Source organism: Perca fluviatilis, chromosome 7, assembly GCF_010015445.1.
Source record: "Perca fluviatilis chromosome 7, GENO_Pfluv_1.0, whole genome shotgun sequence".
Lineage (NCBI taxonomy): Eukaryota > Metazoa > Chordata > Actinopteri > Perciformes > Percidae > Perca > Perca fluviatilis.
The window spans coordinates 35,188,426-35,205,545 of NC_053118.1; the positions used below are offsets into that span (position 1 = coordinate 35,188,426).

The following is a 17,120-nucleotide window of genomic DNA, read 5'->3' on the forward strand; positions in this document are numbered from 1 at the left end:
AATGTATTATTATAAACATTATGTTTTCCTACCTCTTAGCTGCTTATTATGTTGCTTTGACATCTGAATTAACCCCGTGGGAATTAAAATCTTAACTTTAAGGCAAAATAACAATTTTTTTTTTTATCTCTAATGAAATATATCACATTTGGGACTCCGTAAAGTCGTAAGGAAGGGCATTTGTTGTAGCTACATTCATTTTTAATAACACTTTTATTTTGAAGGCGGTGTCGCTCCATTTCCCCTCTGTTCCCTTGTTACTTAGCAACGACGAACGCTCTGATCGTGCTCCGCTTGCTTGCTGTGTGCTAGCCTTTTATATATGTCAATGGTGCTACCTTGGAAAGCACCGAAGCCCAAAACATGGATGATGAAGACGACCTGGACGAACTGCTAGATGAAGTTGAAAAAAAGTTTTGTCGCAACGTTTCTGTCGCATCTTCGGCTTGCGTGGACCAGAGCGAGGCTGGCAAATGCAGGAGAGACAACGAAGGGCACAGAAAACACAGGTAAACATCGCTAATGCGGCTAGCTTATGTTAGCTAGCTATAAGCTAACGTTTAGGATTGGGCTGTTCTGTGCGGCTGTTAAGCGCCTCTGTGTTGATAGCGTCTGACAAGCTGTATCTTCTGGGCCTTAAAGGGCTTAAACGTAAGCTAATTATGCTACAAGCTAAAGTAAATGTACAGTAAGTCAGTAATAGTTAGCTTGTGTTCAGAATGAAATAGAGACCTATCTTGTTTGTGTTTAACATAGCGATTGCATTCCTTACAGTGTAAAATATAATGTATATATTGTATAATGTAATGTGCAAAACCAGAATAACAGAAAGTTCCATGTCATTAATTTATTTATTATCCTGTGGTCAGGATTTTAGAAATACTAAAGTCATGAGAAGTCCACCCAACACACCACTTATAAAATTAAACTAAACACCAGAAGAAATTTTCATATTTAATTGTCCCATGTGTTTGAATGATATAGAAAATGAGTTCCACTTTGTTTACTACTGACCTTTTTTATTGTGAACAGCGTGATTATTTTGGTTTAGTAAGTATATGGATGATGCTCAAAGACTGAGATGGCTGTTCACTGTAGGATTTGTTGTTTGTATATTGTTGTGTGTGTGTGTGTGTGTGTGTGTGTGTGTGTGTGTGTGTGTGTGTGTGTGTATGCTCATGTATTTCTCCGAATGATTTGTATATGCGACCGGAAGACGTTTGCTAAATAAGTTTGCGGTGTCTTGTAATCCCATGTGGGATTGGCATGACACAGAAATAAAAATGAAACTAAAAAACTGTAAGGTTTTAATTGATGAATCATAAACATAGAGGTTTACTGTCAAAAGTATGAATTGATGTTTAATTCATAATTTTGTTTCCTCTGATCTAGTGCCACAAAACCTGAACAGCCGATAAACACTGACGATATTGACGCGCTTCTGGAAGAACTACTGGAGGAAGACTTCTGCGATTCCCCTCAACTAAAGGTACTTTATATGAAAAGATGACAAAAAAATCCCTGCACACTGCTATCACGTTCCCAATTTTTCTCTTTCTCCATATGGATGACTTCTCAACTTTCTCAGATAAAGATTAGGGTGTCTACACACCTGTGTGTGTGTGTGTGTGTGTGTGTGTGTGTGTGTGTGTGTGTGTGTGTGTGTGTGTGTGTGTGTGTGTGTGTGTGTGTGTGTGTGTGTGTGTGTGTGTGTGTGTGTGTACCTGTGACGACATATATCTTCAGTGAGTGCTGGGATGGAACTAGTTACTTAAAATAAAAGCCATACTATGAGGCAAAAACATTTTTAGTGAAGTTAAAAGTATTAAAAAAACAAGGGAAACACTTCTCACTTCTCACAGTGTTAGAACTAAACTAATTTAAGTACTCATTGTACTCACCTCTTCTAACATCATACAAGTGAATGCACTTATAATAAATTAAACATTTATCTTTAGGATATAAAAGAAACCCTGGCCTGTAATAAGTATTTGAAGGTTGTATTTGACATGTCTACTCCAAATATACAGAACTGTTGCATTGTTTGAACTCTAACAATGCAACATTCTTCATGAAAGGGTCCCGTGAAGTTGTGTTTCCACTCAGTGTTGCTCACTTACAATGCATTGTGTGTATCTTTGAGGTCTAACAAACAAGTACAGTGCCTTTTCTTTCTAATAAAATATTTGCAAAGCCTAATTTTTAAGTGCTTTGTTTGTGTCCATGTTTACCAGCTTGCAGTCTTTTTCTTCCCTGCATAAATAAAGCAACTGCTTCGCCAACAAAGTAAATATAGTCAAAAATATACGCCTAACATTTTGAATAATGGAAATACTCAGCTAAAGTGCCAGTATCTCAAATATGTACAGCTCCGGAGCAAATTATTTCCCTTCCAAAAATGATTATCATGCAGCTGTCTCATCTCCAAGTCTTGGCCATCTTATGAAAAACAAATTAGAGCCGATAGACAGACACCTGGTTTGGCAAAGTGACTAAATCTACATGACTGTTGCATTAGGCACGGTGACAAACACAGGTGGTAATGCATCTATTCAGGTTTAAATTAATTGAAACATTTTCAATTACATTTTCTACTTCCAAGAATGTATATTTAACCTTGTCTGTAATCTGTTCTTTTATCTCAGACTGAAGCATTTCCTAAAGGAACGCAAGCAGAGAAGAAGCTGCCGTCTCAGTCTGGGGGGAGAAAGTGAGTGAATGAGTTGACTCTGAATACAAAAACATACAGCTGGGAATAATAATTAGATGTAGAGGGAGAAAATGGACTCAGACATTTTTGAAAGTTTGGTTGTAGCTTTGTGTGTGTCTTCATTCAATTTAAATCCAGACATGTTTGGTCTTTTTACTGAATTAACCACCAAACTAACTGGCAGTAACTTTTCTTTTGGAAGTAATTTTTGTCTCTTAAATATGTGTATACATGTATGAAATTACGGACTAGGTTTTACATTTCTAATAATGTTGCCCAGGTTCTGCTATAATAATGCTATTAGTCTTTTGTTCCAGTTCTGTTGGCTTGTTTGATTCTCGTAAATTTGGATGCTGATTTTTATTTGTGCGTTGATACCATCTGCGCTCTTTGTTTTGCATCCAGGTGCTGTCCGGTGTTCGTTGGCGGGAGCTCTGTCACAAACGGTGTAGGAACAGCCACATCCAAGAGGTGTGAAAAACTGATTTTATAATGCAAGCGTCTGTCATGTCTCGCCTGTTTTTCTTTTATAATGATACATAGGGCTGGGTATCGGTAAAAAAATGTCCAGAACAGAAACTCTGAATTCGATTCCGGTTCCTTTTTTAGATACCAATTTTTTTTAAACTATTTTAACAAAAAGAAATGACAACATTACACATTACGGTACATTATTTTAAATAATCTTTTAGCACCTATATGACACACACTGTAATCAAGCCTCTCAAGAATTCAACAACACACACACCGGAGCTCCATAACTAAAGATTACACCCCTTGCCAATGGTACAAGACGCCCACACTTCTTGTCTCCTAAATGGGGGGTGGCCTCAATTAAAAGTGTAGCGAACGTTGTGTGGATGGGTTATATTTGCATAATTTATTAATATTTTCTTTTGCTAACATTTGATATTAATACAGCTAAAAGTCATTTTTAGCATCACAAAAAAAAAATGTTTTTATGCCGTTCATAGTCTCCTTTGCCAGACCTTCCTCCACAGCGCTGCGGAGACAGCCTGTCACTCCCCTTGTACTAACGTTACGTTCTCCGTGATGTTAAGACTTCACAATGCCTTGTTTCTCACTACCGCTAACGTATTGTTCATCAGACGTGACGTGACAAAAGCATTTCGTTTTCACATGCGGGTAGGCCAAGGTGAGAAGAGGGAGATTAGCTAACATTAGCCAACATATTTATAAAAAATAAAATCACATTCGAATTATATTCGACTTTCTGAATTCGTTCCAACAGCCCTAGCACCCAGCCCTACTGGTACGGATTATCTAAGGGATCACCAAGCTATCCCCAACATACCCTTGCTTACTTACAAAAAAATGTTAAAAAAACAAAAAACAAATAAAAAATAATTCCCATACACCTCATTGAAATTTTCCTTCACAGACCACCAAAACCCCCTACAATTTTAATAAAAACCATAACCACACTTTGAATTTATTATATTATTTAAATAATTTTTAAACTTACACAATTTAATCATTTAAAATTTTATTTTTAAAATTAATTAATTTATAAATATCTTAATCTCATAACTCTGAGAATTTTACTAAATATTTTATTTTATTTTAAAAATTTAAATACAATTTTCTATAATTACTCTCAAAAAAATTAATATATTGAAATTCAAAAAACTAAATTAGGCACTGTACCTTTTGTTTGTTGAAATCAGTTATACCAAGGTAGCATGTTTGATGTATTAAAGACATACTGATAAATACTTTTTAAATTAAATGTAAAAACACTTCTATATATAATAATTACTGACAAGCGATCTGTATCGACAGGTCATGCCACCAGTTGAGGTGTACTTCCTGTGACTTCCGGGTGCTGATGTTTGATGACTGTGAGTGGGACGTGTCCTGTGATTACCTGTTCCTCAGGTGAGTCTGCAGACGCTCGCACTTTACAACAAGGCAATGAAATACAGAACATGTTAAGAGGGGACAATTCAAACAAAATCCAGACTCCTTCTTCCACTGCTATCTTTGTCATTTTCGTTCAGTTTTTGTTATTGCACATGCAGAGAATGCCAGAAGTTCCCAACTGTTGAAGGTTGTGACCCCTTAAAACTAAGCAGTGTCTACCGCTCCTTGTCACTGGTTGCACATGTTCACCAGTTGTGACCAGTTCAGCCAAAATACTTTTTTTCTTATTTTGTGCTTTGAAGAAGTAGTCAATGGAAGTACATTTCCAGGATAAAGCCTGACATCACGCGCCAGATGTCAGGCTTTATCCCTCACCTTCTGTTCTCTGTGTGTTGCCGTTTTCAAAATGACCTTCGCTACGGGAAACAACAAAAAACTTAAAACTAGCTACACGCTGAAAATGTCAAGTTTTTAAGAACATTTGGATGGTGCAACAAGGCAGGCCTTCTCGGTTCTTTCAGGGAATGATTGTAAATATTTACAAAGAATATATTTAGGGAGTTTCCTCTCTAACTGGGAGGTTTTGGGAACGATTGGTGGGATTGCTGTGGACGAAGTACACACGGAGATACACTGGTAAGAGCCAATGAGGTTTAACCATGTATCAGCTCATTTAAATATCTCACGTTACTGTATTGTGTCAACAGTTAACTTCATTTAATATTGTATGTGGCGTTTTTTTTTGCGGGGTGCAAATGTTTCACCAAAACAAGTTCCTCCCCGAGACTATTTAGCAGAGCCACCGTCGCTGCGTCCGGAGTTTAGCACCGCCCAAGATGATTGTGATTGGTTTAAAGAAATTCAAAACAACCCAGAGTGTTTTTTTTTTCTTCCTACAATCCCACAATGTGTCTGTGGTGTAGGCAGACCTTACGCCACAGCGCTGTGGAGATAGAGCTGGTAATGTGAGACTAATGAAGAAGTAAAATGATTTTGTAATTTAGGAGGAAAAAAAAAAATCCCAGTTTATAGGAAAGTCTAAAAAAGAAAAGCAACACGTTGTGTAACGTCTGTCCCAGATTGTGTTGTACACGGGCTCTGTTCACCTCGCCCACACAGTCGCTGAGCAACCAGCGTGACAGAGTTGTTTTCGGTCTGAATGCCCACTTCGTTAGGTGTCCGACCCCCTTGATTCATGATGAATCTGTCTGTGGTGACAGGGTTTGTGGTTGTTGTTGTATCACACACAGAAAATACAGAAAACTGTGCAGGGAGCCATATGCAACATACTTGAAACTTACTTACATATATGCATCAAATAATTGTTTCGAATGTGAAATCTAAATTAGAAATAATTGTCAGAAATAGTTGGTTGTGGGTGACGTTTTCAGTCTGTTCACAAGGTGGCAGTATTGAGCTGTGAAACAGACATTTAGAAGTGGCGACTATTTCCAATGTTACTTTGAGATTAAAGAACTTTTGTTAGTACCTCAATAAGCCATTTCAAACTTACAAACACATTACATTGGGAAAATAAGTAGTTTTTCTCCCACATTCCCCACATAGCAAATAAAAAGCAATTTCCTTTTTCATCTCAGTGGGAACAATTCTGCATCTGCAGACCAGTGTGACTAGAATACAAACAAGCAGAGGTATTTTGATTTTAGACCCCTGAACACACATAACATCCAGGATCTAAACCAAGGGAATAATTGTGGCAATTAAGACTTTTCTCTGCAGAGAAAAAAAACTCATATTTAAGAGCCTAAAGGACTATCGACTGTAACAGATTGTTCCTAATGAGTGTACTGAGGTCTTAATATTTTTTATTTATTTATTTTTCTATCTTTACAGTCATCTCTGTTGTGTTTCTTTCTCTGCATTTTGCAAACACCACCTGTCAACAAAACAGTGTGGGCGAGAGTGTAACGTCCTCCTTTCGGATTTTACTTATGTAGGTGCCGCTCTTGTCTTTGTCATAATAATAATATGGGGGGGATGCATCAGTTCATGGGCAGCATATGGAGCTGAGAGATAACAAGTAGAAAAGGATTTAAGGAGGTGGATAATAGCCGGACCAGTGTTGTTGACAGGGAAAACAAAGGACCAGGTGATGGAGATGTGTAGGCGGGACGAGAGTTTGTCTGAACATTTCGTGTGACCGCAACAGAAACTCCGATGTTTAGTGGAGTTTTATTTTGGTTTTCAGTTAGAAAACGAAGAATTTAAGTTCATAAAACTTGAGGCAGGTGTGGCATGTCTATAATTCTACGTTAAAATAGACATTAATGAAGATGCAATTAAAAACTATTTCTTAAAAAAAGTTATGAAATGATCCGTAAACGTGGCAATTAATAATGCATTTCATGGCGTGGCAGGTGTTTTGTTTTTAGGTTTCTCTGCCCCAAGTGATCAAAAATGTCAATTAATTCAGCTTTAAATGGGGACCGTCAACATGCCTTTTAAAAGACGTTTTTTTAAATGTACTTTTTGTTTTTCCAATTTCCTATTTTGTCTCCCTCATATTTCATGTTACAATTTATTTGTCTGATTTTAATTTAAAGTCACAGTTTCAGTTTTCATCCACATTTTTTATTTAAATATGTTGAAATGAAATGCATGCAGTGAATGTGCTGTAAAAAGTAAATAAGATCCCGAGTTAGTCATCATTTAATTTTAATTGTTGACACTCTGGCTCCAGAGTCAGTTTAATGAACAGAGATAAACGAATGAGCTCAGGTTGAAGGAACTGTAGGCTGAGTGAGGGTTTGGTGAGCAAACAGAGTCTCGGTCAAGTGATATGGAGCGATGAGTAAGAGCAGGGAGAAGGCAGGGTTAACGCTTTTAGAAAAAGTCATTTTAATTTTGTTTAACGTAATGTATCGTAACGGCGAAAATATTTTCTGTAGCTGTAGATTATTTATTTAGTTTACTAAATCATGTTTTTTTTTTATGTCCAATCCAGGGAATATCAAACCCATTTGTGTTGGGTTGTTTTGATAAGAGATCTCTTTATTGTTCACTCAAGGGAATACCAATCACACTAGTGCGTTAGTTTCTTCAGTTTTAGAATGGTTTGTTTTTTAACTCTTCAGATAGAAAAGTCACATTTGTGTGCAGTAAGAAAACTGTAACATCCTTTCAGTGCCTAAAATCAGTCAGCAAGTCACAAATCAACATAAAACACACACATATACATATATATTAGGGGTACATTATACAATACACATATGTGAACCGTTACACCCTAATAAATATATATATATATTTGCCTCTGACATTTCAGCACTAAGCAGTGCTTTTTCTTCAAGTGCGTAATTTACCTTTAGTTTTAGTGTTATTTCAAGTTCAGAGCACTCTGAACCACTCAGGATGATGAGTTTGTCCTTTATGTCTTCACGTCGGTGTTATCATGCTGCAGCAGGAGAACGTCGACCAACAAGCTGCAAAAGGAAAATAATCAGAGTTAAGGAATGCTGCAGCTTTATAAGTTTGACATTTAAAATTTAATTTGTAATGTCTTTGAATGAATCCATCAAGACACATTTAACTGAAGTTGCTGGACCGACTGTAATTATATTTAGCTTGAACCCTATTAACTGATTAGGTTTTTTTATTATACTTCTCCCCCCCTTCCCCCCCATTAATAGATTTAGCAGTTTATTCATAATTTGTTATCTATCCATCCATCCATCCATCCTCATCCACGTATCCAGGGGCGGGTTGCTGGGGCAGCAGCTCCAGCAGGGGGACCCCAAACTAAGCATGGGTCGGTATGAGATTCTAACGATAACCTTCGGTAACACTTTACTTGATGGTATTCAACTAGTGCTGTCAAACGATTAAAATATTTAGTCGCGATTAATCGCATTTATGTTATAGTTAATTCGCAATTAATCGCACATTTTTATCTATTCTAAATGTCCCTTGATTTCTTTTCGTGCCATTATTTTTTTTTTCTCATTTTAATGCTCTTATCAACATGGAAAATCGGCTTCCTTCGTGCGTTTGTTGCCTGGTTTTGACGAGGGGAGGAGAATTGGCAAACCGAAACACAGAAATAAATTATGCCAATTATTAGTACCATTGCATTCATGGCTATGAGTGTGTACTAACTTTACTAAAATCAAGGCATTGCAATTGTATAAATTAATATTAAAGTTTAATTAAAAAATGTCTAGCAGAAATATGGCTACAATCTGATAGTCAAATACAGTATATAGAAGCCTAAAAACAGAATAGCTTACCTATTGTTATTGTTATTATTATTATTATTATTATTATTATTATTATTATTATTTGAGGCACTTTCTTGCAGGATTTCACCGAACATATCGGACAACGAGGGTGCATGCCCCTCATCTGGTGCAGAGAGACGAGTCTTTGTTTCTGCGCTCTGATCTCCTCCTGCGCTGGGCGCCGCTCCGTCTCCGTCTCCACGCGGGTTCTCCGCAACCATCGCGGCCTGGATCACTTCTCGTGCGCCCTGCTTTATTTCCGCATCCAAGTTAATGGTCTTTATAACGCGGATCAAGTACAGTCGCGATGACGTGCAGAGGATCCGAATAGATCTCACTGAAACGTGTGCTGACAGACTCTAAGAGCACTTCTCATTGTTTTCACTCCGTGGTCCGTCTCAACCTCGTTGCCTAGGAGACGCTTTGCAGGTGGAACGGATCGGGTACTGACACACGTGCAGGTCGCAGTTTCTGTTTGCGTCATCACAACATTTCGGCCATATTGTTTCGGTGATAAAAGTATTTGATAAAAAATTTTCGGTGGCCAAATATTCGGTGCACTCTGATATTCCCTATATATTATAATATAATAATATATGTCATAAACGTTTATGACTTGTTTATGTTAATGACACGTTCATGACAGTGTCATGTCACTCTTATGTAGATACCTTCAAGTGAAGTGTAACCTAACCTGCAGCAGAAATATCAGAGTTTCACGGTATTGCTGTATTGCTATTACAGGTTTAAAATGTATTATTTTGAAATGTGTGGGTAAAAAACAACTTATTTTCCACTGAACCCAATGTATTTTATTTCTAAACACACTGCACACTGGCAGGAAGGGGGGGGGTTCTAAACTGCACTTCCTGTCCCTGACAACTTATTAAAAAAAAAACGCTCATATACCGCAGGAACGGTATGACAGAAGATTTTAGTGGTTTTGAAACCATGATTTTTTTGAAACGTGGTATACCTTGAAACCGGTAACTGGCCCATGCCTACCCCAAACTTCCCTTTCCCGAGCTACATGAAGGCAACAGACCGATGATGCCATCGGGAACACATTATCTGGCATCTGACATAATGTGATAGTAGTAAGTAACTTAGTAGAAAGAATAATGATGTCTTATATTCCCCTTCACCTTCTCAATCCTCTGAATATTCCTCCTGTTTTTCTCACGTTTGCCAGGTAGTTTTAGCATCTGAATAGAAAGTGTACATCCATTACTGAGGCTACCCACACATTTGTTTTATTATTTAATGTTATATTTTGACTGAGGCTTACCACAGAGCAATAACGTTGATAGAAAATACAGCTGTAATAAAAATTTTTTGTGCACTTTGTTCTCATAAAAGCAATTGTAACTTTTATAATTGCTCTCCTAATTGTTGGTGATGTAGGCGTCATGGCTTGAATTAAAATGCAGCTTTTCAGTGCTCAAGAAAGGAAGTTTGTAAGTATGAAAGTAGGAGGAAAGCACTGCATGCATGTTGAGTGCACTTGACTGGCACTTGTTTAACTCTGGTTGTGTTGGCTCATTTGCACTAGCTTACATTTTATTTTAATAAAGATCAACATCATTTCTGTGGAAGAATCTTTCCACTATTATAGTTTATCAATATTTTGTTGGTCAAATAAATGATTCCAAGCTAATTATGATATTTAATCTGACTAATGCAGACCTTACACCAAATGACTTTTCAAACGATTCCACTGTCGCAGAGAAATCTCCGTTATCGGAATGAATTTATGAGTCTCATTAGAGTCGGGACGCGCTGCCGTCGTCTCAATCGTTTGGTGTAAGGTGGTCATAAAACTCAGTCCGAGTCGGTCTTAACTCAGTCTTTTCCCGTCTTGAGGTTTTGACAAAATCAATGTTTGCTATTATATTAAGTTTTAAGTCTTGGTAGTAAAATCTTCTAGTCTGTGACTAAAAACTCAGTGACATTATGACAGATTGTCTTTTGATGTGAGATGGTGTCAGACTTTAGTCTTTTAAAATCTTCTAATGTATGGTAGGCATTAGGTGTGCACAACATATCTGTTTTTTTTATCGTCATCGCAATTATCAGCTGGCGCAATAAACACATTGCGAAAGGCTGCAACATATCACGAAAGACACTCAGGGATTTTGTGTTTGTTAAAAGAACATATCTGTAGAAAGCTGCTCTTTAAAATGTGACTGTCATTCCTTTTTCAGTGCTGCCTTTTATATTATAGTCAATGTTCTATTTGTTCAATAAAAGAATGTTGGAAATGATTTCCTTTCATTTGTTTTCAATTCAACAAGCAAGTTGTTGTTTTTTAGCAGAATACTGAAAGCAGCATAACTGAGAACGCTTTAATATCGGTTTCTTTATGGCAAGTTATATCGTTATCGTCATGTTCAACAACGTTATCGCATATTTTCCCGATATCGTGCAGCCCTAGTAGGCATTAGACAATGCTAACATCACCGGCATGCTAAGGTCATATCCTCAGTAATTAAATAACTTTATTTAACTACATTCTGTCTGTCTGTCTGTCTGTGTATGTGTGTGTAGGAACAACATGCCGGACCGTCAGAAGCTCAGAGCCAAGCTGAAGAAGAGGAGAGGTTTGCGGGCGTACGCCTGCCAGTGCAGCTGGTTCTCCACGTCGGAGCCGACGGACCTCCGAGACCAACCGCAGCTCCGATGGGTCTGTGGCAAACACCAGGACTGATGTTCAAGGCTGCTTAAAAACGTATAAACTCACTCTGGATAACAGAAATGTCACGAACAGAGAAACTTCTTTACTTAGCTGATATCTGTCTTTTGCTCCGTCCATCCATCTACTCGACTTCAGCAGCCTTTTCAGAGACAAAATCCATCTTCAGACAGAAACATTTGCGCTGAAATGGATCTTCAAGTTCGGAACATTGGCGAAGTTTTCATCCCAATATGTATGAGAAACAGTTGACCGCTTCATTACAGTGGTATGTGCTTTTAAGAGCTTTATCATCTCCTACAGTATATACACTTAGTTTGATTTTCAGCCTCACAAGACCCTTAAATTCTCAAGGCACTGATGTCTTAAATGGTTAAACATTAGGGATGTAACGATACACTCAACTCACTATTCAACACGATTCACGATTTGTTCGATAGTGACGTCTGAAATCAAACGAGTGAAATCTAAAGTAGATTACGCCTTAGGCCGTTTAAAAAAACTGCATCGTGATACATTTTTTTTTATCTCAACCGATTCACGATGCATCGTTACATCCCTATTGAACATGTATGTCTGGTTCATAATGCATCTAATTCATCTAGGAAACATCGTGATATCTGTGTAGCTGAAGAGGAACCATACAGTACCTCTAAGGAAGGCAGAATATCTTCTCTAACACACGCTAATATCGACATAATGTGTTTTTTTTTAAATGTCAAACAGCTTTAAATGGTTAAAACCCCAGAAATCAGAGCACCAACACATGACAGCATACGCTAATTCTGATGTCATATCCATGTCTATTTTTTATACCGTATTGATAATTTGTCTCATCCTAACTCATTTTCTGAGCTGTGCTTGTCGACCCTGAAGATCTTGATTACTACAAACTCCAGCAATCAGTGTCTCCTTGACGCAGATAATTATAATTCATATAATTCACATAACTTTATTTATCCGCTGGGGGCAATTTTAAAGCACAAGATCTATAGATCAGACAGATAAGTAAATTAATAACACAACCGTTAGATGTGTTAGGACTTAAAAATCAGTTGTATTTCAATCAGTCTGCTCATTTTTTATTTATTTTTTGTGATTAACAATTTTTTATTTTTTAACATGCAACTTTGAACATGAACAACCCCCCCCCCCCCCCCCACACCACACACACACACACACACACACACACACACACACACACACACACACACACACACACACACACACACACACACACACACACAATAACACAGCCTGCCTGTATTTAATCAATTACTAACACATTATGGAATGGATTTTTTTCTTTTGACAGTTTTCAGCAATGATCCTTAGTGATAATCTGCAGAATTTAACAGACTGTATTTCTGTTTTGGGTGGAAATGTAATTAACATTCTGAGTTTATTTTTATTTAATTTGTTAAAAACTCTGCGGAGAAATTCTGCGTCTGCTGATTCTGTGTTGTCCCTGCTGTATTATGTAGCAAACAGCCGTGCTGTCGAACAAGATATTAACCCCTCGACTCGTCCTGTTACTGATGTTAAAGGGTAACTACCGATTTTTCAAACTGGACCCTATTTTCCCATGTTTTTGTGTCTAAGTGACTAATGGGAACAACAATCTTTGACATTGGTCCAGTATTACAAGCTACAATGTAAGTTAATAGGACAATTGTCAAGCTTGTATTTACCTTCACTAAAGGGCTTGTGTCTGACAACATTATGGAAAGGATTTCTAAGGAGGTCGACCTTTCTGTTGAAGAGTAAGATCCTTTTTTTAAACATAAAAACATCCACGAAATTGCGTTCGCTAAACCCACCAGACTCCATGTAAATAAACAGTAATTTTAGCATCGTAAAATACACTTAATTCAAAGTACACAGAAACAAAATAAAACTATGAAAAGCCGTTTTGGGTCTTCTTTCCACTTTTTCAACCATTGCAACTCTAGTTTTGGTTGAAATAAACACAGTTTACTGATTTACATGTGAAAATATGTTTGCTCTATACACACTAAAAGTATTGCTTTTTGAAATGGAGTCTGGTGAGTTTAGCACTGGCAACTTCAGGCTCTTTCTGGTTAAACAGAAAGGTCTCAAAGAGGTCTTAAGGTCTATCTCTGAAGGAATCCTTTCCATAATGTTGTCAGACACTTAGAATAATATTCTGAGCCGGTCAGTGTCAAAACGAGCACTTTTGTGAAGGTAAATACAAGTTGGACATTTGCCCTATTAACTGACATTGTAGCTTGTTTGGCCGCTGCCGACTGCAGCGATCTCGCTTAATACTGGACCAATGTCAAAGGTTGTTGTTCCAGGTTGAAAAAAAAAACAGTAGTTACCCTTTTAAGTGTTTTAGAGGTTTTTTTTGCCTTGTTAATATTCAGTGACACTGTTTGCAGTGTTGACAGTCTGATATGTAGTATTTCATTCAGCTCTCTGATGTCAAGTCACAGTTGAGTGAGATCAGCTTTCTGTTTAGCTGCAAACACAAACAAAGCCACATGGAGTGAGCAGCTGTGTAATTATGCAGTTAGTGATTAGCTGTCTGCCGAGGGTTGATTAAAAACCTCACAAATCACTCTGTAGTGATTTTCTTTCATGCTTTTTTTTTTTTTCCCGCCTATATGGATAATTTTTCTTTTTGTCAACAAATCCCACGACCCAAACCAACAATCTGTTAGTCCGTCTCTCAATACATACTTTTGGTACTAAGCATATTTCTATGCTAATACTTTTGTATTTTTACTTAAATGTGTACTATATAATTTTCTGCTTTTTCTGCTCGGGATCTCTCGATCAAAACAATAACCAGTTCTTCCAGAAAAGTGGGAAGTTTTTTTGTGATGCGGGCAATAATTCTTGATTATGCGGCACGTTTTCTTAAAAAATGCGATGGAATATGGGGGATATTTAGGCAATTTTATGCAATGAAATTGCGGGAACTTGCAAAAACTGCGGTTTGATGAAAAAGAGAAAAAAAAGTGATTTCCCCAACACCCTGCTTTTCGATGACGTTCACGTCGCGTAATTACGTCACTTCATAACGTTCCCATGGCAACAGGGGAAAATGGCTGCTCTTGTGTGAAGTAAACGCAAAATTTTTCAACTTTCTGCTAAGATATATGTGACTTTTTTTTGCAACGAAAATGCGGGGATTATGAAATCATGCAAGGCCCCGGATATTTAGCGAGGAAATCGGCAATTTATGCGGCGAAAGTGCGGCGTATTTGAAAAAATGCGGCTCCCGCATAAATATGCTGACTTTGGCTGATTATGCGTTGAATTATGCGATCGCATAATTTGCGTTTTTCTGGAGGGACTGAATAACGATAGACAGAGCGGGCGTCTTTGCAGTCAGCGTCTCCCGTTTAAGATTCCTTCAGTGTTCATCGTTCAGGAGGCTTCTCTCCAAAACAATCTGATTAAAACCGGTAAAAACTCTGACCAAAGCAGGTTCATGTTAAAAATCTTGTTAAAAAGAAGCAGCTGGGCTTGCCATCGGAGGGGCTGCGTGCCGAGCTGTCGCTAACGTTTGCTCAGCCTGTTTCTCTGATAACTTCAGATCCAGACGTCTCAAATCCTTTATCCGGTTCAAATATAGTTAAAAAGTAGGGGTGTTGCAATTCAATTTGACTTTCGATAATCACATTTTAAGCCACAATAAGAGCCACTAAATGGCAGAAGGGCCTTTACGACGTTTCTCAAGATTTAAGAGCTTCAGTTGATTAAACCATTAGTTTAACAACTGAAGCTCACATGCTCTACCGGTGGTTGTTCGTTTCCACAGCTCACTCACGGGGAAGGCAAACTGTTGCCACACAGGGAAGCTTCGGGGAAACGGGAGGATTTTTTCCGTTCTGTTGTTCCTCCGTCATCTCTGACTCCGGCAGTCGCCATGGTGTCAGGAAAAGAGCGGCTGCAGGCTACCACTTAGCTAACGTTACCCTGTGTCTTTAGCTGCATGCTACCAGCCCCTAAGCTAACGTTATCCTGTGTCTTTAGCTGCATGCTACCAGCCCCTAAGCTACCCTTACCCTGTGTCTTTAGCTGCATGCTACCAGCCCTGATCTAACATTACCCTGTGTCTTTAGCTGCATGCTACCAGCCCCTAATCTAACATTATCCTGTGTCTTTAGCTGCATGCTACCAGCCCCTAATCTAACGTTACCTTGTGTTTAGCTGCATGCTACCAGCCCCTAATCTAACGTTACCCTGTGTCTTTAGCTGCATGCTACCAGCCACTGATCTAACATTATCCTGTGTCTTTAGCTGCATGCTACCAGCCCCTAATCTAATGTTACCTTGTCTTTAGCTGCATGCTACCAGCCCCTAAGCTAACGTTACCCTGTGTCTTTAGCTGCATGCTACCAGCCCCTAAGCTAACGTTACCTTGTGTCTTTAGCTGTATGCTACCAGCCCCTAAGCTAACGTTACCGTGTCTTTAGCTGCATGCTACCAGCCCCTAAGCTAACGTTACCCTGTGTCTTTAGTTGCATGCTACCAGCCCCTAAGCTAACGTTACCCTGTGTCTTTAGCTGCATGCTACCAGCCCCTAAGCTAACGTTACCCTGTGTCTTTAGCTGCATGCTACCAGCCCCTAAGCTAACGTTACCCTGTGTCTTTACCTGCATGCTACCAGCCCCTAAGCTAACGTTACCCTGTGTCTTTACCTGCATGCTACCAGCCCCTAAGCTAACGTTACCCTGTGTCTGGGCCTGGCGTACTACCCGCTAAGCTAACCTTACCTTGTGTCTTTACCTGCTGCCGCCCTAAGCTAACGTTACCCTGTGTCTTTAGCTGCATGCTACCAGCCCCTAAGCTAACGTTACCCTGTGTCTTTAGCTGCATGCTACCAGACCCTAAGCTAACGTTACCCTGTGTCTTTAGCTGCATGCTACCAGCCCCTAACCTAACCTTACCCTGTGTCTTTAGCTGCATGCTACCAGACCCTAAGTTACCCTGGGTCTGAATCACCGATCCTGCTTTTAATTTCGATAGTTGAAATCGAAAGCTCATTTCAAATGACATTCAAAATAAAATCATATAGGGTGTCACCCCTATTAAAAACCTCCAAGATATAAAAAGTATAATGTAAAAATGTGGCTTAAAATTGGATAAAAAGTCAGTTCATGAAAGCTTCTGGCAGACAACCACACCGTTGACGAATGGACAAAGGGGATATCAACATGATATCAACAGTCAACTAAAATGTAACAGACTGGTTTGAATATTGTTGGACACATTTAGCATAATGTAACTTCACAATTCAACAAAATATATAACACATTTGACATTTTAATGCAGAAAAGTAACCTGTTATACCTTTTAAATAAGTTTCAATCTGTGCGGTTGCAGCTGTGCATTGAAGCAAGACATTTTAACAGATTAAAGAAGAAATAACATTCTTCCTCTTTAAGTTGAAAAATTTAATTCATACACTGTATGTAAGCATCGGTGCTCAATTCAATATACTTTTATTTCAACTGGGTTTGGGACAAACAAAGTGGGTTATTTATCATTATCTCATAATTGTAACTTATGGTCACTTTTCTGCAAAAGTTACAAAGTCCAGTTTTTAATTTGCGACAAATAC

The 17,120-nt window shown here is 38.3% G+C and overlaps 1 protein-coding gene across 2 annotated transcripts; it reads left to right on the forward strand.

Moving 5' to 3' along the window:
* Positions 1-257: 257 nt before the first annotated feature.
* c7h8orf37 (chromosome 7 C8orf37 homolog) lies at positions 258-12,969 on the forward strand. Of its 2 annotated transcripts, XM_039806875.1 has the most exons (6): positions 258-509; positions 1,393-1,489; positions 2,646-2,710; positions 3,116-3,181; positions 4,514-4,609; positions 11,380-12,969. In XM_039806875.1, exons 1-6 carry the CDS (start codon positions 364-366, stop codon positions 11,537-11,539), a joined length of 630 nt encoding a protein of 209 aa, XP_039662809.1. In that variant the 5' UTR covers positions 258-363; the 3' UTR covers positions 11,540-12,969. The 2 variants fall into 2 exon arrangements, with proteins under 2 accessions (XP_039662809.1, XP_039662810.1); XM_039806876.1 differs by lacking the exon at positions 4,514-4,609.
* Positions 12,970-17,120: the final 4,151 nt, after the last annotated feature.

Coding starts and splice junctions, on each gene's coding strand:
- c7h8orf37 (XM_039806875.1), top strand. CDS start 364: ATGGATGATGAAGACGACCTGGACGAACTGCTAGATGAAGTTGAAAAA. Junction 3,182..4,513: donor GGAACAGCCACATCCAAGAG/GTGTGAAAAACT, acceptor CTGTATCGACAG/GTCATGCCACCAGTTGAGGT. Junction 4,610..11,379: donor TGTGATTACCTGTTCCTCAG/GTGAGTCTGCAG, acceptor ATGTGTGTGTAG/GAACAACATGCCGGACCGTC.